The following is a 25,600-nucleotide window of genomic DNA, read 5'->3' on the forward strand; positions in this document are numbered from 1 at the left end:
CTTACAGACACCATTCAAACTGTTTTAGAAAATTCAGAGTGTTTTCTATCCGAATGTGTTAATAATATGCATATCCTAGCTTCTGAGTTGGTGTAGGAGGCAGTTAAAAATGGGAACATATTTTTTTCAAAATGTCTCAATACTGCCCCCGAGCCCCAACAGGTTGATCAATCAAGTCATTCTGTACATTTCACCTTTTTTTATTTACAGTTTTAACCTGACATCATTCCATAAAAAACGTTCTCTGTCAAATCCACCATCCCTTCTGTTTAGCCAGATAATACTTCCTGCTGACCAGCCAATCACATCAAAGTGCTGTTTGCTGCCTGGTGTACTCTCTCGGGAGGCCATCCCTATGATCAAAAGACGTTGAAAATACATATGTACAACAACAAAAAATGTCAATTTTGCTCACTTGGATCCTTCCAAATCTCCTTTAGTTGATCTTGAGCGAAGCCTGGTCATCGAAGGATACCGCTGTGGAGCCCTGGTTGGTGGTGATCACGGGTCAATGCTGTTTCACATTGACGTTAACACAGGATCCTGGATGGTACTTCCTGAATGAGAAGAATCAGAGGGGGTTGGTTAGGTTGAAAATGTCATTACATGTTATCAGCTGTAACATTGTCTTAACAGTGATGAATACCAAGTGCTGTACAGGACTTACAACACATTGCGATAGTACTGAAGCTTTGTGATGGGAAGATGTGGCTGTTACTGCAGTGGTGTGGAGGCTGCATTGTGGGGCCTGCTGGACTGACAGAGTTGGTGGGATGAGATGGGGGAGTCTGGAGGTCAAAACATGATGAACAAACAAAACAAAAAAACATCAGAAATACTGATTTAATACCAACTGTTAAAGTCTGAAATATATTTCAGGAAACTTTAGGCACAGTTTGTAATGATAAAAAAATATTTACAACAGGTAAAACTGGGATCAGCTGGATTAGACTGAATAAAAGTATGGTTGACACCAATGCAATGTGTAAAGCAGTTGAATTCCTTGTTGGCAGTGGAAGAGGGAACACACATCACCTCAATCATAACACCTACAGAACATTCTGCTACTTGTAAATCAAGTTCCTCTAAATCTAGGATATGTGTTCAGTGTAGCAGAGGTATAGTATCACATTGGCATTGGCGTCACTGGAGAAGAATCTGTACTTACCTGCTCTGTTGCCCCGCCTTTTTCCTCCCAGAAGCGGAGGTGGAACAACGTGGGGGATAATGGGGGGGGGGGGGGGTTCCCTTCTTTTGGTTTTGTGCACCTGTGTTAGTTTGGTTAATTAGTGGGGCTATTTATGTCAGCTGGTCCGCTTCCGTGTTGTGCGGGATTATTTCGATTGTGACGGCTCATGTTCGTGTCGGCGCTATTTTACGCTGTGTGTATTTTCTCCCCTGTGTTTGGGAGTATTTGTTTTATGAGTGAGTGTAAATTAAATACGCCACTACCCTGCTCGCTGCTTCCTGTGCCTCATTCCTTCACCACGACTGCCAACCCGTTACAGTTATGTACAAGCTATGCTATGTATAGTGGCTTGCGCAAGTATTCAACCCCTTGTCATTTTTCCTATTTTGTTGCCTTACAACCTGTAATTGAAATTGATTTTTGGGGTGTTTCTTTCATTTGATTTACACAACATGCCTACCACTTTGAAGATGCAAAATGTTTTTATTGTGAAACAATCAAGAAATAAGACAAAGCAACAGAAAACTTGAGCGTGCATAACTATTCACCCCCCCAAGTCAAAACTTTGTAGAGCCACCTTTTGCAGCAATTACAGCTGCATGTCTGTTGGTGTATGTCTCTATACGTTTGGCACATCTAGCCACTGGGATTTCTGCCCATTCTTCAAGGCAAAACTGTTCCAGCTCCTTCAAGTTGGATGGGTTCCGCTGGTGTACAGCAATCTAAGTCATACCACAGATTCTCAATTGGATTGAGGTCTGGGCTTTGACTAGGTCATTCCAAGACATTTAAATGTTTCCCCTTAATAAACCACTCAAGTGTTGCTTTAGCAGTATGATTAAGGTCAATGTCCTGCTGGAAGGTGAACCTCCGTCCCAGTCTGAAATCTTTGGAAGACTGAAACAGGTTTCCCTCAGGAATTTCCCTGTATTTAGCATCATCCATCATTCTTTCAATTCTGACCAGTTTCCCAGTCCCTGCTGATGAAAAACATCCACACACAAAGATGCTGCCTCCACCATGCTTCACTGTGGGGATGGAGTTCTCAGGGTGATGAGAGGTCTTGGGTTTGCGGCAGACATAGCATTTTCCTTGATGTCCAAAATGCTACATTTTAGTCTCATCTGACCAGAGTACCTTCTTCCATAGGTTTGGGGAGTCTCCCACATGCCTTCTGGTGAACACCAAACATGTTTGCTTATTTTGTTCTTTAAAACTTCTTGACGGTCGCCCAGGATAGGGGGCGCCACAGCGATTTTTGAAAAAAATGCGTGCCCATTTTCAACGGCCTCCTACTCAAACTCAGAAGCTAGGATATGCATATAATTAATATATGTGGATAGAAAACACCCTAAAGTTTCTAAAACTGTTTGAATGGTGTCTGTGAGTATAACAGAACTCATATGGCAGTCAAAACCCCGAGACAGATCGTAACCTGATGTGGAATTCTGAATTGCGGACTCAACTTCAGCGCTGTGCCTATAAATCACACTGTGAGCTATGGTTCATTGAGCACTTCCTATTGCTTCCACTAGATGTCCCCAGTCTTTACAAAGTGGTTTGAGTCTCCTACTGTCAAAACTGCCTGAAAGAGAGGCTGTGGAATGTAGTCACATGGGGAGGGCCATCACCATTATGACGCCGGCGCCCCTGGCTACCCCCACCTTTCGAAACGTTTTGAAAGATAATGCAACCGCCCCGATTGAATGCTATTGGATCTGTGGTTGAAAAAGGCCCTAGAGATTTATGTTATACAACGTTTGACATGTTTGAACGAACCTAAATAAAATAAAAATCAATTTTGGTAAGAGAGGTAGCCCGCGGACGACGGTACTTTTGGTGCAGCCTTCAGAACGCGCTAACAAGAAGACATAAAGGATACATTTTTTCGAACGAAAATACATTTGTTGTGGACCTGGGATTCCTAGAAGTGCCTTCTGATGAAGACAATCAAAGGTAAGGGATTTTTGACAATAGTATACAAGACTATATTTGATATGCGATTGTTCCAAGATGGCGCTGACCTGTAACGAAAGCCTATTTTTCTGAGTATCGCATCCCCTTTCATCGCAAAGTATGATTACCCAGTAAAGTTATTTTTAAATCTGGCACTGCAGGTGCTTTGAAGAGATGTTAATCTATAAATCTTAGATTGACAATATTACATTTTAAAAATGTTTTCGAATAGTAATTTAGTAAATTGTAGCGCTGTTTCACCGGACGCATTTGAGGAAAAATAGTTAGTCAACGTCACGCGCCGATGTAAAATGCAGTTTTTATATATAAATATGAACTTTATCGAACAAAAGAATGCATGTATTGTGTAACATGATGTCCTAGGAGTGTCATCTGATGAAGATTGTCAAAGGTTAGTGCTGCATTTAGCTGTTTTTGGGTTATTTGTGATGCATGTGGTTGGTCGGAAAATGGCTATGTGAATACTTTACGATGTACTCCTCTAACATAATCTAATGTTGTGCTTTTGCTGTAAAGCCTTTTTGAAATCGGACAACGTGGGTCGATTCAGGAGAGGTGTATCTATAAAACGATATACTATAGTCCTATATTTGAAAAAAAAAATAATAATAATTTTGTTATGCAAATGGCGATAGGATTTTTCGCTGGATGTCAGCCCGACCAGGGGTTAAGCAATGGCTTTTTTCTGGCAATCTTCCGTAAAGCCCAGCTCTGTGGAGTGTACGGCTTAAAGTGGTCCTATGGACAGATACTCCAATCTCTGCTGTGGAGCTTTGCAGCTCCTTCAGGGTTATCTTTGGTCTCGTTGTTGCCTCTCATTAAATCCCTCCTTGCCTGGTCCGTGAGTTTTGGTGGGCGGCCCTCTCTTGGCAGGTTTGTTGCGGTGCCAAATTCTTTCCATTTTTAATAATGGATTTAATGGTGCTCCTTGGGATGTTCAAAGTTTCTGATATTTTTTTATAACCCAACCCTGATCTGTACTTCTCGACAACTTTGTTCCTGACCTGTTTGGAGAACTCCTAGGTCTTCATGGTGCCACTTGCTTGGTGGTGCCACTTGGTGTTGCAGACTCTGGGGTCTTTCCGAACAGGTGTGTATATATATATATATATATATATATATATATATATATATATATATATATATATATATATATATATATATACACATATATACTAAGATCATGTGACAGATCATGTGACACTAAGATTCCACCTGTGTGCACTTTCTTTAACAAATTACGTGACTTCTGAAGGTAATTGGTTGCACCTGATCTTGTTTAGGGGCTTCATAGCAAAGGGGGTGAATACATGCGCACGCACCGATTTTAAGTTTATTTTTTTTATTTCATTTCACCAATTTGTACTATTTTGTGTATGTCCATTACATGAAATCCAAATAAAAATCTATTGAAATTACAGGTTGTAATGAAACAAAATAGGAAAAGCGCCAAGGGAGATGAAAACTTTTGCAAGGCACTGTAGATGCAGAATCCAGTGGGCTAAATACACTTTTCTCTGCATTCATTTGAGTTCATACTCTGTTCACAACCTAAGACCTTGCTTCAATGTAATTACTTTAATGCCTAAATGTTCTTATTCATCTTCAGAATTAGAATTACATTAACCTTGTTTTCATATTAAACTAACATAAAGAAAAGGGTGGTGACATGTTCTAATCTTCCCATGCAGTCACATGATGACCAACACAAGCAGTATCTGTAACAGCACCGTTTCTAGACAGACAACAGAGGATGTTCATGATGTTTTGATAAACAGACTATTAGAATTAGAATATATATTATAACAGAGACTTTCATAAAAAATTGTCAAAATGAGTTAGAAAGTAATCTTACCCCCATTTTATGCTCCACCTCCACAATTAAAAACACTTGATAAAATGTCAATGTGAACAGATTAAATTTGTGAAATGCACTCATTTGTGATCTGGTGTTACACTAAAAGGGCATTATCCTCTACGGGATCAGTATCCCCCCGCGAGATGATTGAGCTAACGTAGGCTAATTTGATTAGCATGAAGTTGTAAGTAACAAGAATATTTCCCAGGACATAGACATATCTGAGATGGGCAGAAAGCTTAAATTCTTGTTAACCTAACTGCACTGTCTGATTTACAGTAGCTATTACAGTGAAAGAATACCATGCTATTGTTTGAGGAGAGTGCACAGTTAAACTTGAAAATGTATTAATAATCAAATTAGGCACAATTGGGCAGTCTTGATAGAACATTTTGAACAGAAATGTTCATTGAATCAGTCTAAAACCTTGCACATACACTGCTGCCATCTAGTGGCCAAAATCTAAATTGCGCCTAATCTGGAATAGTACATTATGGCTTTCCTCTTGTTTTTCAAAGATGATGAAAGAAAAATGTTGTTTGTATGATCTTTTACCAGATCTAATGTGTTATGTTCTCCTACATTCATTTCACATTTCCACAAACTTCAAAGCGTCCTTTCAAATGGTATCAAGAAAATGCATATCTCTACTTCAGGTCCTGAGCTACAGGCAGATAAATTTGGGTATGTCATTTTAGGCGAAAATTTAATAAAAGGGTCCGATCCTTAAGAGGGTATCATAATTTTCACAATTTCACAGTATTATTCCAACCTCATAGTGTGGAAATATACACGAGTTATGCTATTTTGGACCACCACGCTAATATAATGCAGTATGTCATTTTTGTGTTTATACTTTTTCATAACGACAACTACAAATTTGATGTCAGACTACAATATTATGTTCATGATGTCACTGTCTACAGACATGTCGATAAACGTAGTCTTGTAATCTTTGGTTGTTTACTACACTACCGTACTCACTCTGTTTACTACACTACCGTACTCACTCTGTTTACTACACTACTGTACTCACTCTGTTTACTACACTACCGTACTCACTCTGTTTGCTACACTACCGTACTCACTCTGTTTGCTACACTACCGTACTCACTCTGTTTCCTACACTACCGTACTCACTCTGTTTGCTACACTACCGTACTCACTCTGTTTGCTACACTACCGTACTCACTCTGTTTGCTACACTACTGTACTCACTCTGTTTACTACACTACTGTACTCACTCTGTTTGCTACACTACCATACTCACTCTGTTTGCTACACTACCGTACTCACTCTGTTTCCTACACTACCGTACTCACTCTGTTTGCTACACTACCGTACTCACTCTGTTTGCTACACTACGGTACTCACTCTGTTTGCTACACTACCGTACTCACTCTGTTTGCTACACTACGGTACTCACTCTGTTTATTACACTACCGTACTCACCATGTTTACTACACTACCGTACTCACTCTGTTTGCTACACTACTGTACTCACTCTGTTTGCTACACTACCATACTCACTCTGTTTGCTACACTACCGTACTCACTCTGTTTCCTACACTACCGTACTCACTCTGTTTGCTACACTACCGTACTCACTCTGTTTGCTACACTACGGTACTCACTCTGTTTGCTACACTACCGTACTCACTCTGTTTGCTACACTACCGTACTCACTCTGTTTGCTACACTACGGTACTCACTCTGTTTGCTACACTACCGTACTCACTCTGTTTGCTGCGCTACCGTACTCACTCTGTTTACTACACTACCGTACTCTCTGTTTACTACACTACCGTACTCACTCTGTTTACTACACTACCGTACTCACTCTGTTTAGCACATGGCCTCACATGTGGATCCTTAAAGAGATGGGTGGGTCTAAGGCTTAAGAGGGTGTGAACAATGCTGAATGAGGGTAGACAAAGAAGAGCTCTCCAGTAGGTGTACCAAAACATTCAAGGACAATTTTTATAAAAGTGGTGTTACAAGTTTATCAACTTTCAAAGAAGAATTACTTTCCCATTGTTCCTCAACTGTAGTGTATGATACACCATTTTCTATCTCTGAGTCTCTAATTTTATTCAATGTAAAAAACACAATTTCTAATTTTGCTATGTCGAATAGAGCCTGGTCGGTTCCAGTTGTCATCTCATTGTTACTTAGGGAACTCGGTCTATTATACAGACAGTGGGTGTGTTCTGTCCCAGGTAGATGCAAAAATCTGGTAACTTTCCCCAACATTCTTTGAAAACCCAGTTGGGAGATTCACGGTATCAGGAAGGAATAAGCAGGAAATCTGGAATCCTCCATCCAGGATTTTTAAAAACTGGGGATTTTGGGAAACTTACTGGACTGTGTGCATGTTTATATTACTGCCTAGCACCAATTAGTTGTGTGAAGTGTTAGTAGAGTACTGGAACCTGTATACTCCGGTGTAAACTGAAGCTGTCTTGACTACAATTGTCTAAATACACGTACCATGTTTTCTCTTGCTAATCCATGCAGGTTTGTCATCTGATTTCCAAGGGGTCTGGTGGAGATAGATACAACCATACTCCAAGGCAGGACATTTCCCCACATCCAGGTTAAGGCCTGCTACCAGCAGGAACACGGAGCACCTCATATCTTTTAGCCTAGAAACATACAATATGTTTTTGCCTTAACCTCTATGGGACCGGCGGGACGAATTCGTCCCACCTACGTAACAGCCACTGCCATCCTGTGGCGCGATTTTCAAAATCTTCAAAATCATATTACTTCAATTTCTCAAACATATGACTATTTTACAGCCATTTAAAGATAAGACTCTCGTTAATCTAACCACACTGTCCGATTTCAAAAAGGCTTTACAACGAAAGCAAAACATTAGATTATGTCAGCAGAGTACCAAGCCAGAAATAATCAGACACCCATTTTTCAAGCCAGCATATAATGTCACCAAAACCCAGAAGACAGCTAAATGCAGCACTCACCTTTGATGATCTTCATCAGATGACAACCCTAGGACATTATGTTATACAATACATGCATGTTTTGTTCAATCAAGTTCATATTTATATCAAAAACCAGCTTTTTACATTAGCATGTGACGTTCAGAACTAGCATACCCCCGCAAACTTACGGGGAATTCGCTAACATTTTACTAAATTACTCACGATAAACGTTCACAAAAAGCATAACAATTATTTTAAGAATTATAGATACAGACCTCCTCTATGCACTCGATATGTCCGATTTTAAAATAGCTTTTGGTGAAAGCACATTTTGCAATATTCTAAGTACATAGCCCAGGCATCACGGGCTCGCTATTTAGACACCCGGCAAGTTTAGCACTCACCATAATCATATTTACTATTATAAAAATGTCATTACCTTTTGTTGTCTTCGTCAGAATGCACACCCAGGACGTCTACTTCAATAACAAATGTTGGTTTGGTCCAAAATAATCCATCGTTATATCCGAATAGCGGCGTTTTGTTACGTGCGTTCCAGACACTATCCGAAATAGTAAAGAAGTGTCGGCGCTTGGCGCAATTCCTGACAATAAAATTCAAAGTATTCAATTGCCGTACGTCGAAGCATGTCAACCGCTGTTTAAAATCAATTTTTACGTCATTTTTTCGTAGAAAATCGATAAAATTCCGACAGGGAATCTCCTTTTCGGCAAACAGAGGAAAAAAATCCCAAAGGCGGGGGCGGTCGGGGTCACGCGCATAAGCTAGTGTCTCTTGATGGGCCACTTGAGAAAGGCGATAATGTGTTTCAGCCTGGGGCTGGAATGACGACATTCTCTTTTTCCCGGGCTCTGAGAGCCTATGGACGACGTGGGAAGTGTCACGTTAGAGCAGAGATCCTTAGTAAATGATAGAGATGGCAAAGAAGTTCCAGAAATGGTCAGACAGGCCACTTCCTGTAAAGGAATCTCTCAGGTTTTGACCTGCCATTTGAGTTCTGTTATACTCACAGACACCATTCAAACAGTTTTAGAAAATTTAGGGTGTTTTCTATCCATATGTAATAAGTATATGCATATTCTAGTTACTGAGTAGGAGTGGTAACCAGATTAAATCGGGTATGTTTTTTATCCAGCCGTGTCAATGCTGCCCCCTAGCCCTAACAGGTTAACGCTGCAATATGTCAAAGTTTTTGGGGGCGACCTGACCAAATCCACATAGAAACATTGAGTTATAGATCTTTAATTTCTAATTTAAAGCAAGTCTAATCAGCTGTAGATGTGTTCTATATGCACTTTTTCTATGTTTCCCGTTCTTAAGTTTCGTTTCTGCATCTTTTACTGTCAGTTTTGTACACCAGCTTTAAACAGATGAAAACACAATATTTTTGGTTATGGAAAATATATTTCACAGCGGGTTCATATGGTATAATGATTCTCTAAACAATTACTGCTTGTTTTGTAACAAACTGAAATTAGGCCTACCATTAGAATTTTAGCAACCAGCAAATGGCGGAGCAATTTCTGCATATTGCACCTTTAAGTAACCTTCAGTCTTATCTAACCATACAAACATAACATATCATACTAATCTATCTGAGTGTCCTGGATTTACATTTACTATGAGACCAGGCTGTCTACACACAGTGACACAGTGCATCTAGTCTATGAGACCAGGCTGTCTACACACAGTGACACAGTACATCTAGTCTATGAGACCAGGCTGTCAACACACAGTGACACAGTGCATCTAGTCTATGAGACCAGGCTGTCTATACACAGTGACACAGTGCATCTAGTCTATGAGACCAGGCTGTCTACACACAGTGACACAGTGCATCTAGTCTATGAGACCAGGCTGTCTACACACAGTGACACAGTGCATCTATATCAAATGAAATGTATTTATAAAGCCATTCTTACATCAGCTGATGTCACAAAGTGCTGTACAGAACCCCAGCCTAAAACCCCAAGCAACGCAGGTGTAGAAACACGGTGGCTAGGAAAAACTCCCTAGAAAGGCCAGAAACTAGGAAGAAACCTAGAGAGGAACCAGGCTATGAGGGGTGGCCAGTCCTCTTCTGGCTGTGCCGGGTGGAGATTATAACAGAACATGGCCAAGATGTTCAAATGTTCATAGATGACCAGCAGGGTCAAATAAAAATAATCACAGTGGATGTCGAGGGTGCAACAGGTCAGTACCTCAGGTGTAAATGTCAGTTGGCTTTTCATAGGCGATCATTCAGAGTATCTCTACTGCTCCTGCTGTCTCTAGAGAGTTGAAAACAGCAGGTCTGGGACAGGTAGCACGTCCGGTGAACAGGTCAGGGTTCCATAGCCGCAGGCAGAACAGTTGAAACTGAAGCATCAGCACGGCCAGGTGGACTGGGGACATCAAGGAGTCATCAGGCCAGGCAGTCCTGAGGCATGGTCCTAGGGCTCAGGTCCTCTGAGAGAAAGAAAGAAAGAAAGAAAGAAAGAAAGAAAGAAAGAAAGAGAGAAAGAGAGAAAGAGAGAAAAAGAGAGAAAGAGAGAGAATTAGAGAGAGCATACATAAATTCACACAGGGCATCGGATAAGACAGGAGAAATACTCCAGATATAACAGACTGACCCAAGCCCCCCGACACATAAACTACTGCAGCATAAATACTGGAGGCTGAGACAGGAGGGGTCGGGAAACACTGTGGCCCCGTCTTACGATACCCCCGGACAGGGCCAAACAGGAAGGCTATAACCCCACCCACTTTGTGAAAGCTCAGGCCCCACACCGCTAGAGGGATATCTTCAACCACCAACTTACCATCCTGAGACAAGGCCGAGTATAGCCCACAAAGATCTCCGCCATGGCACAACCCAAGGGGGGGCACCAACCCGGACAGGAAGATCACGTCAGTGACTCAACCCACTCAAATGACGCACCCTTCCTAAGGACGGCATGGAAGAGCACCAGTAAGCCAGTGACTTAGCCCCTGTAATAGGGTTAGAGGCAGAGAATCCCAGTGGAGAGAGGGGAGGCAGAGACAGCAAGGGCGGTTCGTTGCTCCAGTGCCTTTCCGTTAACCTTCACACTCCTGGGCCAGACTAAATTCAATAATAGGACCTACTGAAGAGATGAGTCTTCAATAAAGACTTAAAGGTCGAGACCGAGTCTGCGTCTCTCACATGGATAGGCAGACCATTCCATAAAAATGGAGCTCTATAGGAGAAAGCCCTGCCTCCAGCTGTTTGCTTAGAAATTCTAGGGACAATTAGGAGGCCTGCGTCTTGTGACCGTAGCGTAAGTGTAGGTATGTACGTGTTACGTTCCCCAGGTTCTTTGTTTGTGGGTTTGTTTGTATGTGTGTGTTTCGGGATGGCTTCCTGAAATTCTAAGCAGCTGATTGGTCGGCCCCATTGCAGATTGGCGCTCTGACCCCGCCCTCTCGTCAGGACATACAGTTGTCTGCAATTACCGACTCCTTAGGCAGCTTTAAATGACAGTGTTCCTTTGTTAGGAGAGAGCTTCTTGGTATGTCCTGTGTTTCGTTGTTGGTCTGTATGAATTTTTGTAAAGTATTTTGTAGCCGGTTCTGCTAACGTTTGTTACTGTAATCAAAAACAGTGAAATTGTTCACTTTATGTTTGTATTATTCTGTTTCATTTGTTCCCATTGGGGAAGGGAAAGGCACCTTGGGATTGCTAAGGCAAGAGGCCTGCGGCCATACATATACCTGTAGTATTTACTATGTCTATGCACACTCGGTAAGACCTGGGCGGACCATCCCCTGTATTTTGGTTAGTGCGCCAGGTGATGCGAGTTAGGTATTAAGTAAGTAGTGGGTAGGTAGGAGAGGGGGCTCTTTAACTTTTACTTTCTTTTCTTTGGTTCCGTCCAGCCCCTTTTCCCAAAATTACCGTGTGAAGGAAATAAATTCCCTGTAAACGGTACTAATCTCTGCCTCTGTCATCCCGAACTGCACCTACAATCCCATAACTCTTTCCCTCCACGGGGAGTTGAGTTGTAGCAGGGTGTTGCGTTCCCTCTTACAAGAGGTGTGCGTGACAGTACGGCAGGACCAAATCGGAAAGATGGGTAGGAGCAAGCCCATGTAATGCTTTGTAGGTTAGCAGTAAAACCTTGAAATTTGCCCTTGCCTTATCAGGAAGCCAGTATAGGGAGGGTAGCACTGGAGTAATATGATCACATTTTTTGGTTCTAGTCAAGATTCTAGCAGCCGTGTTCAGCACTAACTGAAATGTATTTAGTGCTTTATCCGGGTAGCCAGAAAGCTGAGCATTGCAATAGTCTAAGCTAGAAGTGACTAAAGCATAGATACATTTTTCTGCATCATTTTTGGACAGAAAGTTTCTTATCTTTGCAATGTTACGTAGATGTAAAAAAGCTGTCCTTGAAACAGTCTTGATATGTTCGTCAAGAGAGATCAAAGTCCAGAGTAACGCCGAGTTCCTTCACAGTTTTTTATTTGAGACGACTGTACAACCATCAAGATTAATTGTCAGATTCAACAGAAGATCTCTTTGTTTCTTGGGACCTAGAACAAGCATCTCTGTTTTGTCCGAGTTTAAAAGTAGAAGATTTGCCACCATCCACTTCTTTATGTCGGAAACACATGCTTCCAGGGAGGGCAATTTTAGGGCTTCACCATGTTTCATCGAAATGTACAGCTGGGTGTCATCCTCATAGCAGTGAAAGTTAACATTACGTTTCTGAATGACATCACCAAGAGGTAAGATATATAGTGAAAACAATAGTGGTCCTAAAACGGAACCTTGAGGAACACCGACATTTACAGTTGATTTGTCAGAGGACAAACCATCCACAGAGACAAACTGATATCTTTCCGACAGATAAGATCGAAACCAGGCCAGAACTTGTCCGTGTAAACCAATTTGGGTTTCCAATCTCTCCAAAAGAATGTGGTGATTGTTGGTATCAAAAGCAGCACTAAGGTCTAGGAGCACGAGGAAAGATGCAGAGCCTCGGTGTGAAGCCATTAAAAGGTCATTTACCACCTTCACAAGTGAAGTCTCAGTGCTATGATGGGGTCTAAAACCAGACTGAAGCATTTCGTATACATTGTCTTCAGGAAGGCAGTGAGTTGCTGTGCATCAGCTTTTTCAAAAAAATTTAAGAGGAATGGGAGATTCGATATAGGCCGATAGTTTTATATATTTTATGGGTCAAGGGTTGGCTTTTTCAAGAGAGGCTTTATTACGGCCACTTTTAGTGAGTCTGGTACACATCTGGTGGATAGAGAGCCGTGCCATGCTTCTACACCTGCATTGCTTGCTGTTTGGGGTTTTAGGCTGGGTTTCTGTACAGCACTTTGAGATATCAGCAGATGTAAGAAGGGCATTATGAAAAAATGTGATTTGATTATGTTCAACATAGGAGGGCCAACCACAGGAAGCAGCTCTTTCAGTAGTTTAGTTGGAATAGGGTCCAGTATGCAGCTTGAAGGTTTAGAGGCCATGATTATTTTCATCAATGTGTCGAGATATAGTAATAAAAAACTTGAGTTTCTACCCTAGTCTATGAGACCAGGCTGTCTACATGACACAGTACATCTAGTCTATGAGACCAGGCTGTCTATACACAATGACACAGTGCAGAAGAGAAATATTTTTGTGCGCCAACCTGTCACTCAATAATTGAAATGTTTCTGCTATTTTTATACAGGGATATAAACTGAAGTCTGAAATGAGCGGGCTAATTGTGTTTTTTTGTTCGCTTACTTGCATTGTTTGTAACTCATTATTTTACTTATTTTGTACATGATGTTGCTGCTACCGTCTCTCATGACCAAAAATAACTTCTAGACATCAGGACTGCGATTTCTCACCACGGACTAGCAGAATCCTCTTTTTCCTTTCACGACTTTCACGACTGCAATATCTTATGCTTGACAGAGTCAAGATGACATGAACGATGACAACATCAACATACAACTGGCTGGTTACACGCTGTACCGGCAGGATACAATAGCGGTGCCTGGTAAGACAAGGGGCGGCGGTCTATGTATTTTTGTAAACAACAGCTGATGCACGACATCTAAGGAAGTCTCGAGCTATTGCTTGCCTGAGGTAGAGTTTCTCATGATAAGCTGTAGACCAAACTATGTACCTAGAGAGTTTTCATCTGTATTCTTTGAAGTTGTTTACATACCACCACAGTCAGAGGCTGGCACTAACACAGCATTGAATGAGCTGTATTCCTCCATAAGCAAACAAGAAAACGCTCACCCAGAGGCGGCGCTCCTAGTAGCCAGGGAATTTAATGCAGGGAAACATACATCCGTTTTAGCAAATTTCTATCAGCATGTTTAAATGTGCAACCAGAGGAAAAGAACTCTAGACCACCTATACTCCACACACAAAGCTCTCCCTCGCCCTCCTTTTGGCAAATCTGACCATTATTCTATCCTCCTGATTCCTGCTTACAAGCAAAAATTAACCTGTTAGGGCTAGGGGGGCAGCATTGACACGGCTGGATAAAAACATACCCGATTTAATCTGGTTACCACTCCTACTCAGTAACTAGAATATGCATATACTTATTACATATGGATAGAAAACACCCTAAATTTTCTAAAACTGTTTGAATGGTGTCTGTGAGTATAACAGAACTCAAATGGCAGGTCAAAACCTGAGAGATTCCTTTACAGGAAGTGGCCTGTCTGACCATTTCTGGAACTTCTTTGCCATCTCTATCATTTACTAAGGATCTCTGCTCTAACGTGACACTTCCCACGTCGTCCATAGGCTCTCATAGCCCGGGAAAAAAGAGAATGTCGTCATTCCAGCCCCAGGCTGAAACACATTATCGCCTTTCTCAAGTGGCCCATCAAGAGACACTAGCTTATGCGCGTGACCCCGACCGCCCCCGCCTTTGGGATTTTTTCCTCTGTTTGCCGAAAAGGAGATTCCCTGTCGGAATTTTATCGCTTTTCTACGAGAAAAATGACGTAAAAATTGATTTTAAACAGCGGTTGACATGCTTCGACGTACGGCAATGGAATACTTTGAATTTTATTGTCAGGAATTGCGCCAAGCGCGACACTTCTTTACTATTTCGGATAGTGTCTGGAACGCATACGAACAAAACGCCGCTATTCGGATATAACGATGGATTATTTTGGACCAAACCAACATTTGTTATTGAAGTAGACGTCCTGGGTGTGCATTCTGACGAAGACAACAAAAGGTAATGACATTTTTATAATAGTAAATATGATTATGGTGAGTGCTAAACTTGCCGGGTGTCTAAATAGCGAGCCCGTGATGCCTGGGCTATGTACTTAGAATATTGCAAAATGTGCTTTCACCAAAAAGCTATTTTAAAATCGGACATATCGAGTGCATAGAGGAGGTCTGTATCTATAATTCTTAAAATAATTGTTATGCTTTTTGTGAACGTTTATCGTGAGTAATTTAGTAAAATGTTAGCGAATTCCCCGTAAGTTTGCGGGGGTATGCTAGTTCTGAACGTCACATGCTAATGTAAAAGCTGGTTTTTGATATAAATATGAACTTGATTGAACAAAACATGCATGTATTGTATAACATAATGTCCTAGGGTTGTCATCTGATGAAGATCATCAAAGGTGAGTGCTGCATTTAGCTGTCTTCTGGGTTTTGGTGACATTATATGCTGGCTTGAAAAATGGGTGTCTGATTATTTCTGGCTTGGTACTCTGCTGACATAATCTAATGTTTTGCTTTCGTTGTAAAGCCTTTTTGAAATCGGACAGTGTGGTTAGATTAACGAGAGTCTTATCTTTAAATGGCTGTAAAATAGTCATATGTTTGAGAAATTGAAGTAATAGGATTTTGAAGATTTTGAAAATCGCGCCACAGGCTGGCAGTGGATGTTACGTAGGTGGGACGAATTCGTCCCGCCGGTCCCATAGAGGTTAAAGCAGGAAGCACCAGTGACTAGATCAATAAAAATGTGCTCAGATGAAGCAGATTCTAAGCTACAGGACAGTTTTGCTAGCACTGACTGGAATATGTTCCGGGATTCCTCCGATGGCATTGAGGAGAACACCACATCAGTCATTGTCTTCATCAATAAGTGCATCGATGATGTCTGTCCCAACAGTGACCGTACGTTCATACCCCAACCAGAAGCCATGGATTACAGGCAGCATCCGCACTGAGCTAAAGGCTAGAGCTGCCGCTTTCAAGGAGCGGGACTCTAACCCGGAATCTTATAAGAAATCCCTGCTATGCCCTCCAACAAACCATCATACAGGCAAAGCATCAATACATTACTAGGATCGAATCTTACTACACCGGCTCTGAAGCTTGTCAGATGTGGAAGGGCTTGCAAACCATTACAGAATACAAGGGGAATCACAGCCGAGAGCTGCCCAGTGACACGAGCCTACCAGACGAGCTAAACTAATTCTAAGCTTGCTTTGATGCAAATAACAATGAAACATGCATGAGAGCACCAGCTGTTCCAGAAGAGTGTGTGATCCCGCTCTCCGCAGCCGATGATAGTAAGAATATTAAACAGGTCAACATTCACAAGGCCGCCGGGCCAGATGGATTACCAGGACGTGTACTGCGAGCATGACCAACTGGCAAATGTCTTCAATGGCGTTTTCAACCTCTCCCTGTCCGAGTCTGTAATACCAACATGTTTTAAGCAGACCACCACAGTCCCTGTGCCCAAGAACACTAAGGTAACCTGCCTAAATGACTACCGACCCGTAGCACTCACGTCTGTAGCCATGAAGTGCTTTGAAAGGCTGGTCATGGCTCACATCAACACCATCATCCCAGAAACCCTAGACCCACTCCAATTTGTATACCGCCCCAAAAGGTCGACAGATGATGCAATCTCTATTGCACTCCACACTGCCCTTTCCCACCTGTACTAAAGGAACACCTATGTGAGAATGCTATTCATTGACTACAGCTCAGCGTTCAACACCATAGTGCCCTCAAAGCTCATCACTAAGCTAATGACTCTGGGACTAAACACCTCCCTCTGCAACTGCCTCTCCACCTTGCCTCTTGGAGGATATAGCGCCTCATAGTATCGTCACTCCCTCTTTGCTTCTTCTATTTCCTCCCTTGGGTGACGATACTCCCCAGCCTGGCTCCAGGGTCCTTTCCCATTCAGGATTTCCTCCCAAGTCCATGACTCCAGATACTTCCTCCCACGCTGCTTGATCCTTTTTTGGTGGGTTGTTCTGTCACGGCTTTCTGAAGGATCGGACCAAAACGCAGCGTGTTCGTAGTTCCACATCTTTTTGTTTATTGTGAAACTAAATGCAATACACCAACCACTTAAAATAACAAAGCCGTAAAGCAGGCAAACACTACTCAAAAATTAACAACCCACAAAACACAACAGGAACACCCCAACTTAAATATGATCTCCAATCAGAGGCAACGAGGACCAGCTGCCTCCAATTGGAGATCAACCCAAAAACCCAACATAGAAATAGAAAACCTAGAACTAAAACCTAGAAAAACACAAAAACACCCCCTGTCACGCCCTGACCACTCTACTATAGAAAATGACCCCTTACAAAGGTCAGGACGTGACAACCACAACCGTTAAATATGGTCGGGGCCAAAAAACGTCTGCAAAAAAGCATAACGAAGTTGTTGCCATCAGATGTTATCCATAGGTAAATAAATCATCGGCCAGAGCATCAATTGTGTGCTCCGAGAACAAAACGAGATGGGTAGGGCTAAAGCGTAAGAGGGCGTGAACGATGCTGAATGGGTGTAGACAAAGAAGAGCTCTTCACTAGATACCAAAACATTCAAAGGCCATTTTCTCAAAAGTGAGTTTACAAGTTGATCTACTTTCAAAGCAGAATTACTTTCCCATTGTTGCTCAAATGCAGTGCATGATATACCATTTTGTAGCTCTGAGTCTGCTTTTATGCAATATAAAAAACACCATTTCAAATTTTGCTACGTAAGAACGAATCCAGGTGGTGAGTCACATATGATGACAAACACAAGCGGTATCTTTAACAGCACCGTTTCTAGACAGACAACAGAGGATGTTCATGATGTTTTGATAAACAGACTATTAGAATTAGATTATATATTATAACAGAAACTTTACCTTTTCAGTTAACTTTCATAGAAAAATTGTCAAAATGAGTTAGAAAATAATCTTACCCCCATTTTATGCTCCACCACAATTAAAAACACTTGATAAAATGTCAATGTGAACAGATAAAATTTGTGAAATGCAGTCATTTGGGATCTGGTGTTCACTTGGGAACCTCTTTCTTATTGGTCTATTAACTCATTTTGCAGGCCAAAACTCCATCCCAAAAATCTCAACCCCAAAACTCCACCCAAAAACTCCATCCTAAAACAGGCAGAATTTTCCAGAGGTCTTTTTTTTACCCCCTTTTTCTCCCCAATTACGATCTTGTCTCATCGCTCCAACTCCCCAACGGGCTCGGGAGGCAAAGGTAGAGGCATGAGTCCTCTGAAACATGACCCGCCAAACCGTGTTTCTTAACACAAACTTTACCTCTTCAGTTATCTTTCACAAAAACATGCTCAAAATGAGTTTTAAAAGTATCTTACCCCTATTTTGTGCTCCACTTCCACAATTATAAGTATTAAAAACACTAGATAAGACGTCAATGTGAACAGATGTGTGAAATGCACTCATTTGGGATCTGGTGTTACACTCTAAGGGCATTATCATCATTTCCACAATTTCTCAGTATTATTATTCCAGTATTATTATTCCAGTATTATTAGTCCAGCATTATTCCAACCTCATAGTGTGGAAATATATATACACCAGTTATGCTAATTTGGATCACCAGGCTGCTGATGTCATGCTGTCTGTCGTTTTTGTGTTTATACATTTTCATAACGACAACTAGAAGTTTGATGTCAGACTACAATATAATCTTCATGATGTCAATGCGACAACTGTCTACAGACATGTCAATAGATGTAGTATAAACCAGTCTTTAGTCTTGAAATCTTTGGTTGTTTAGTACACTACTGTTCTCACTCTGTTTAGCACATGGCCTCACATATGAATCCTTAAAGAGATGGATGGGGTCGATACTGAATGGGTGTAGACAAAGAAGAGCTCTCCAGTAGGTGTACCAAAACATTCAAGGCCCATTTCCTCAAAAGTGGGGTTACAAGTTTATCAACTTTCAAAGCAGAATTACTTTCCCATTGTTCCTCAACTGTAGTGTATGATATACTATTTTCTATCTCTGACTCTCTGCTTTTATTCAATGTAAAAAACTAAATTTCGAATATTAATACGTATGGCCGAATAGAGCCGATAGGTCACAGTTGTCATCTCATTGTTACTTAGGGAGCTCGGTCTATTATATAGACAGTGGGTGAGTTCTGTCCCAGGTAGATGCAAAAATCTGGTAACTTTCCCAACATTCTTTGAAAACCCGGTTGGAAGATTCACGGAATCAGGAAGGAATAAGACATTTTTGCGCCAACCTGTCACTCAATCATTGAAACTTTTTTGATATTTTTATACAGGGTCATAAAACAAAAAAATGAAGTTTGAAATGCGTGGGCTAATCCTCCTTTAGCCCCCTCATGGCGACGGTCCTGATTCAGATCTAGTGTGATTGAGGCAAAAATAACAGCTTTAACTTTTTTGGCTAGCTCTGGCTCTAATGGTACACCAACTGCGGGATGCTAGCCAAGTTCATTTACCTCTTGAAAACAAAGGCTACAAAACATTTCCATACACACAACAGCTGTTAGATAGCAATATGATGTTGCTATTGTTACAGCACTATTTACATCATTTAGCAGACACTCTTATCCAGAGCTTGGGTTAACCTGTTAGGGCTAGGGGGCAGCATTTGCACGTCTGGATAAAAAAAATGTACCCGATTTAATCTGGTTACTAATCCTACCCAGTAACTAGAATATGCATATACTTATTATATATGGATAGAAAACACTCTAAAGTTTCTAAAACTGTTTGAATGGTGTCTGTGAGTATAACAGAACTCTTTTGGCAGGCAAAACCCTGAGACATTTTCTGACAGGAAGTGGATACCTGATGTGTTGTATTGACTTTAAACCTATCCCATTGAAAAACACAGGGGCTGAGGAATATTTTGGCACTTCCTATTGCTTCCACTAGATGTCACCAGCCTTTACAAAGTGTTTTGAGTCTTCTGGAGGGAGATCTGACCGAACAAGAGCCATGGAACGATGATGGCCCATTAGACACCTGGCGCGCTAGTTCATGTTGGGTACCCTCGTTCCAATACGTTATAAAAGAGTATGCATTCGTCCACCTTGAATATTATTCATGTTCTGGTTAAAAAGGCCCTAATGATTTATGCTATACAACGTTTGACATGTTTGAACGAACGTAAATATATTTTTTCCCCTCGTTCATGACGAGAAGTCCGGCTGGCTTAGATCATGTGCTAACAAGACGGAGATTTTTGGACATAAATGATGAGCTTTTTTGAACAAAACTACATTCGTTATGGACCTGTGATACCTGGAAGTGACATCTGATGAAGAGAATCAAAGGTAATGGATTATTTACATAGTATTTTCGATTTTAGATCTCCCCAACATGACGTCTAGTCTGTATCGCAACGCGTATTTTTCTGGGCGCAGTGCTCAGATTATTGCAAAGTGTGATTTCCCAGTAAGGTTATTTTTAAATCTGGCAAGTTGATTGCGTTCAAGAGATGTAAATCTATAATTCTTTAAATGACAATATAATATTTTACCAATGTTTTCTAATTTTAATTATTTAATTTGTGACGCTGACTTGACTGCCGGTTATTGGAGGGAAACGATTTCCTCAACATCAATGCCATAGTAAAACGCTGTTTTTGGATATAAATATGAACTTGATAGAACTAAAAATGCATGCATTGTCTAACATAATGTCCTAGGAGTGTCATCTGATGGAGATTGTAAAAGGTTAGTGCATCATTTTAGCTGGTTTTATGGTTTTGGTGACCCTGTCTTTGACTTGACAAAACATTACACACAACTCTTGTAAATGTACTGTCCTAACATACTCTAAATTTATGCTTTCGCCGTAAAACCTTTTTGAAATCGTAAAACGTGGTTAGATTAAGGAGATGTTTATCTTTCAAAGGGTGTAAAATAGTTGTATGTTTGAAAAATTTGAATTTTGACATTTATTTGGATTCAAATTTGCCGCTCTTGAAATGCACCTGCTGTTGATGGAGTGCACCACGGGTGGCACGCTAGCATCCCACCTAGCCCATAGAGGTTAAGTGTCTTGTTCAAGGGCACATTGACAGACTTTTCACATTTGTTTGGGGACTAGATCCAGAGACCTTTCGTTTACTGACCCAACGCTCTAGGCTACCTGCCACCCTATCTGACAGATAGCTAGAGGCTAAGGCTGGATGCTAGAGCTGAACTGGCTGTGGTAGGTACTAGTTAGCTAGTTCATTCACCTCAGTCGAGACGGGATGGAACATTACAACACTAACGTTACATGTCAGTTTGAGATGGCGGACGTTTTACATGCCTCCAACCTATAGTGCTTTTTTGTTCGCTCGTTTGCGTTGTTTGTAACAGCCGAGACGGGATGAAACATTAGCTAACGTTAAATGTCAGTTTCACAACTAGCTCAACAGTGGGAATAAACACCAGTCTAGTTTTTTTTCTGTTGAGTCAATCAGTTACCTTGCCAGCTACATCAGCCAACTAAAGAGTAGCTGGTTTCTGCTCTGCTTGCCTTTACAACTCAGAGAAAAGTACGACTTTTGCTTGTGAGACTTTTGAATGTGGGTCAAAAGGGTAATAAAAGTATTATCTGAGTTATTTTTATACAGTGTCCTTCGTGACCATCTGCCGAATACCTGTCCTCACTGTCATTAACAGAATTGTGGGAAAACAGTGCCTGACAGGCGGGGGCAGAGGACACTGTCTACTGGTCGCTCCCGCTTCCCGATGGCACAGCAGGTGGGAGGCTGGGCAACATCATGTTCTAGCTAACCAGCTAGCTTGCTAGTTAGCTAAACTTGGTGCTAGCTTGCTAGTTAGCAAGCACCTGGTGTCACCCCTGCTTCCCTACTGCTGTGTACCGGAGAAAACCGTGCCCAACATGCGGGGACGAAGGACACTGTCTACCGGTCACCCCCGCCTCCCGCTAGCAGAGCAGTTGGGAGGCTGGAGGTACACTGTGTGTTAGCTAACTTGCTAGCATGCTAGTTAGGGACACCATGTGCTAGCTAGATAGCATGCTAGTTAGCTAGCCAGCAGAGAGTGTCCTTCGCTCCTGCCTGCCAAACATCTGCACTCGCCTTCTGTAATAGACCTACAGAAAAAGAGTGGCCGACCGGCGGGACGAAGGACACTGTCTACCGGTTTACGGCTAGCTATCTACCGTTGTCACCCGGCCTCGGAGACATGTTTTTAATCTTCTCGTGCATTTATATGATAAACACAAGCAGTATCTTTAACAGCACCGTTTCAAGGCAGACAACAGATGATGTTCATGATTGTTTGATAAACAGAATTTTGTAAATAGAATATAGGTTAACATAAACTTCACCTCTTTAGTTAACTTTCATCAAAAATGCTCACAGTGAGTTTTAAAAGAATCTTACCCCCTTTTTGTGCTCCACCTTCACAATTTGAAGTATTTAACAGACTTGATAACATATCAAAGTGAACAGATTAAATTTGTTAAATGCACCCATTCAGGATCTGGTGTTCAGCTGGGATACTGGTATATTAACACATTTTGCAGGCCAAAACTCCATCCCACCAAAACAGGCTGAAAAGTCAAGTGGTGTTTTCAAACAGCTGTTACACTAAAAGGGCATTATCATTTTCGCAATTTCACAGTATTATTACATCATAATGTGAAAATATATATAAAAACACAGGAATATCACATTTACTTGGGCCTTAAAACATTCTGCACTTGAAATTGGGGCAAATGCTTAATACATTTGAAATAACGAATACTTAATTAAAATGGGGGGAAATTACATTATACCTTAAGTTATTACATTATAATGAGTTATTACAGAAATGTTTGGTTATTACATTATAATTTGCAGTATGCCTGTCGGGCCCTTCACTCCTAGTGCCACTGACAAGGGGCCAATATGTCACTAGAGGAAAAACTGATAAAAAACGAATGACTGTCTCATGTTGAATGTCCAAGTCAGTATCATGCATTTACTGCTCAAGTTATTCCATATACTTTGACTAGTCTAGTCATTCCATAAATGTTTTTGTGTATTGTACCTTGACTAATCAAATTCTTCCATGTATTAAAACAACAGTTTGGTGTGTTATTAATTGATCAATCAAGTCGTTCTGTACATTTCACCTGTTTTATTGACAATATTAACCTGACATCATTCCATAAAAAACATTCTCTGTCAGATCCATCATCCCTTCTGTTTAGCCAGATAATACTTCCTGCTGACCAGCCAATCACATCAAAGTGCTGTTTGCTGCCTGGTGTGCTCTCTCGGGAGGCCATCCCTATGATCAAAAGACGTTGAAAATACATATGAACAACAACAAAAAATGTAAATTTTGCTCACTTGGATCCTTCCAAATCTCCTTCAGTTGATCTTGAGCGAAGCCTGGACATCGAAGGATACCGCTGTGGAGCCCTGGTTGGTGGTGATCACGGGTCAATGCTGTTTCACATTGACGTTAACACAGGATCCTGGATGGTAAATCCTGAATGAGAAGAATCAGAGGGGGTTGGTTAGGTTGGAAATGTCATTACATGTTATCAGCTGTAACATTGTCTCAACAGTGATGAGTACCAAGTGCTGTACAGGACTTACAACACATTGAGATAGTACTGAAGCTTTGTGATGGGAAGATGTGGCTGTTACTGCAGTGGTGTGGAGGCTGCATTGTGGGGCCTGCTGGACTGACAGAGTTGGTGGGATGAGATGGGGGAGTCTGGAGGTCAAAACATGATGAACAAACAAAACAAAAAAACATCAGAAAAACTGATTTAATACCAACTGTTAAAGTCTCAAATATATGTCAGGAATCTTTAAACAGTTTGTTACGATAAAAAAAAGATTTACAACAGGTAAAACTGGGATCAGCTGGATTAGACTGAAGAAAAGTATGGTTGACACCAATGCAATTTGTTAAGCAGTTGTATTCCTTGTTGGCAGTGGAAGTTGGAACACACATCACCTCAATCATAACACCTACACAGAACATTTTGCTATTTGTAAATCAAGTTCCTCTAGATCTAGGATATGTGTTCAGCGTAACAGAGGTAGTATCACGTTGGCGTCACTGGAGAAGAATCTGTACTTACCTGCTCTGTGGCCCCGCCTGGTTCCTCCCAGAAGCAGAGGAGGAACAACGTGGGGGATAATGGGAGAAGGGTGATACCAGCCGCTCAACAACAGCCCAACAGGCAGTTCTGGGAAACAGATGAACATTTCTGAGAAGTCACACCCTTTACTTGACATACTGTAATAAATGATTGATTGATTATGTACAAGCTGTGCTATGCAGATGCAGCATTCAGTGGGCTGAATAAACTTGGTTTGAGCTTTTCTCTGCATCCGTTTGAGTTCATACTCTGTTCACAACCTAACACCTTGCTTCAATGTATTTACTCTAATGCCTAAATGTTCTTATTCATCTTCAGAATTAGAATTAAATGAACCTTGTTTTCACATTAAACTAACCTAAAGAAAAGGGTGGTGACATGTTCTAATCTTCCCATGCAGTCACATGATGACCAACACAAGCAGTATCTGTAACAGCACCGTTTCTAGACAGACAACAGAGGATGTTCATGATGTTTTGATAAACAGACTATTAGAATTAGAATATAGGTTAACATAAACTTTACCTCTTCAGTTAACTTTCATAATAAATGCTGAAAATGAGTTTTGAAAGAATCTTGACCTCCACAAATGAAGTATTAAAAACACTTGAGAAGCTGTCATTGTGAACAGATTAAATTTGTGAAATGCACTCATTTGCGATCTGGTGTTACACTAAAAGAGCATTATCTCTACGGGATCAGTATCACCCCGCGAGATGATTGAGCTAACGTAGGCTAATTTGATTAGCATGATGTTGTAAGTAACAAGAAGATTTCCCAGGACGTAGACATATCTGATATGGGCAGAACGCTTAAAATCTTGTTAACCTAACTGTACTGTCTGATTTACAGTAGCTATTACAGTGAAATAATACCATGCTATTGTTTGAGGAGAGTGCACAATTATGAACTTGAAAATGTATTAATAAACCAATTAGGCACATTTGGGTAGTCCTGATACAACATTATGAACAGAATGGTTCATTGAATCAGTCTAAAACTTTGCACATACACTGCTGCCATCTTACCATATCTAATGTGTTATATTCTCCTACATTCATTTCACATTTCCACAAATTTCAAAGCGTCCTTTCAAATGGTATCAAGAAAATGCATATCTCTACTTCAGGTCCTGAGCTACAGGCAGTTAAATTTGGGTATGTCATTTTAGGCGAAAATTGAATAAAAGGGTTCGATCCTTAAGAGGGTATCAACATTTTCACATTTTCTCAGTATTATTCCAACAGTTATGCTAATTTGGACCACCAGGCTGCTGATGTCATGC

At 41.1% G+C, this 25,600-nt stretch overlaps 1 protein-coding gene across 3 annotated transcripts in view; it reads right to left on the reverse strand.

The window, feature by feature from the left end:
• Positions 1 to 388: 388 nt before the first annotated feature.
• Positions 389 to 25,600, reverse strand: part of LOC106594644 (E3 ubiquitin/ISG15 ligase TRIM25) — a 31,579-nt gene continuing 6,367 nt past the window's right edge. Inside the window, exons 3-5 of one of the 3 annotated variants that reach the window (XR_006762832.1) lie at positions 24,295 to 24,402; positions 23,801 to 23,921; positions 23,554 to 23,690 (exon numbers count right to left, since the gene is read on the reverse strand). Coding sequence is in view for 2 of the 3 variants with exons in the window: in XM_045711183.1 (XP_045567139.1) it covers positions 531 to 557 (27 nt within the window). In the remaining variant the exon portion in view is untranslated. Of the gene's footprint in view, positions 558 to 23,553; positions 23,691 to 23,800; positions 23,922 to 24,294; positions 24,403 to 25,600 lie in introns of those variants that run through there. The other 2 variants (XM_045711183.1, XM_045711182.1) reach the window with 2 other exon arrangements.

The sequence above is a fragment of the Salmo salar genome, unplaced genomic scaffold (genome assembly GCF_905237065.1).
Source record: "Salmo salar unplaced genomic scaffold, Ssal_v3.1, whole genome shotgun sequence".
Taxonomy (NCBI): Eukaryota; Metazoa; Chordata; class Actinopteri; order Salmoniformes; family Salmonidae; genus Salmo; species Salmo salar.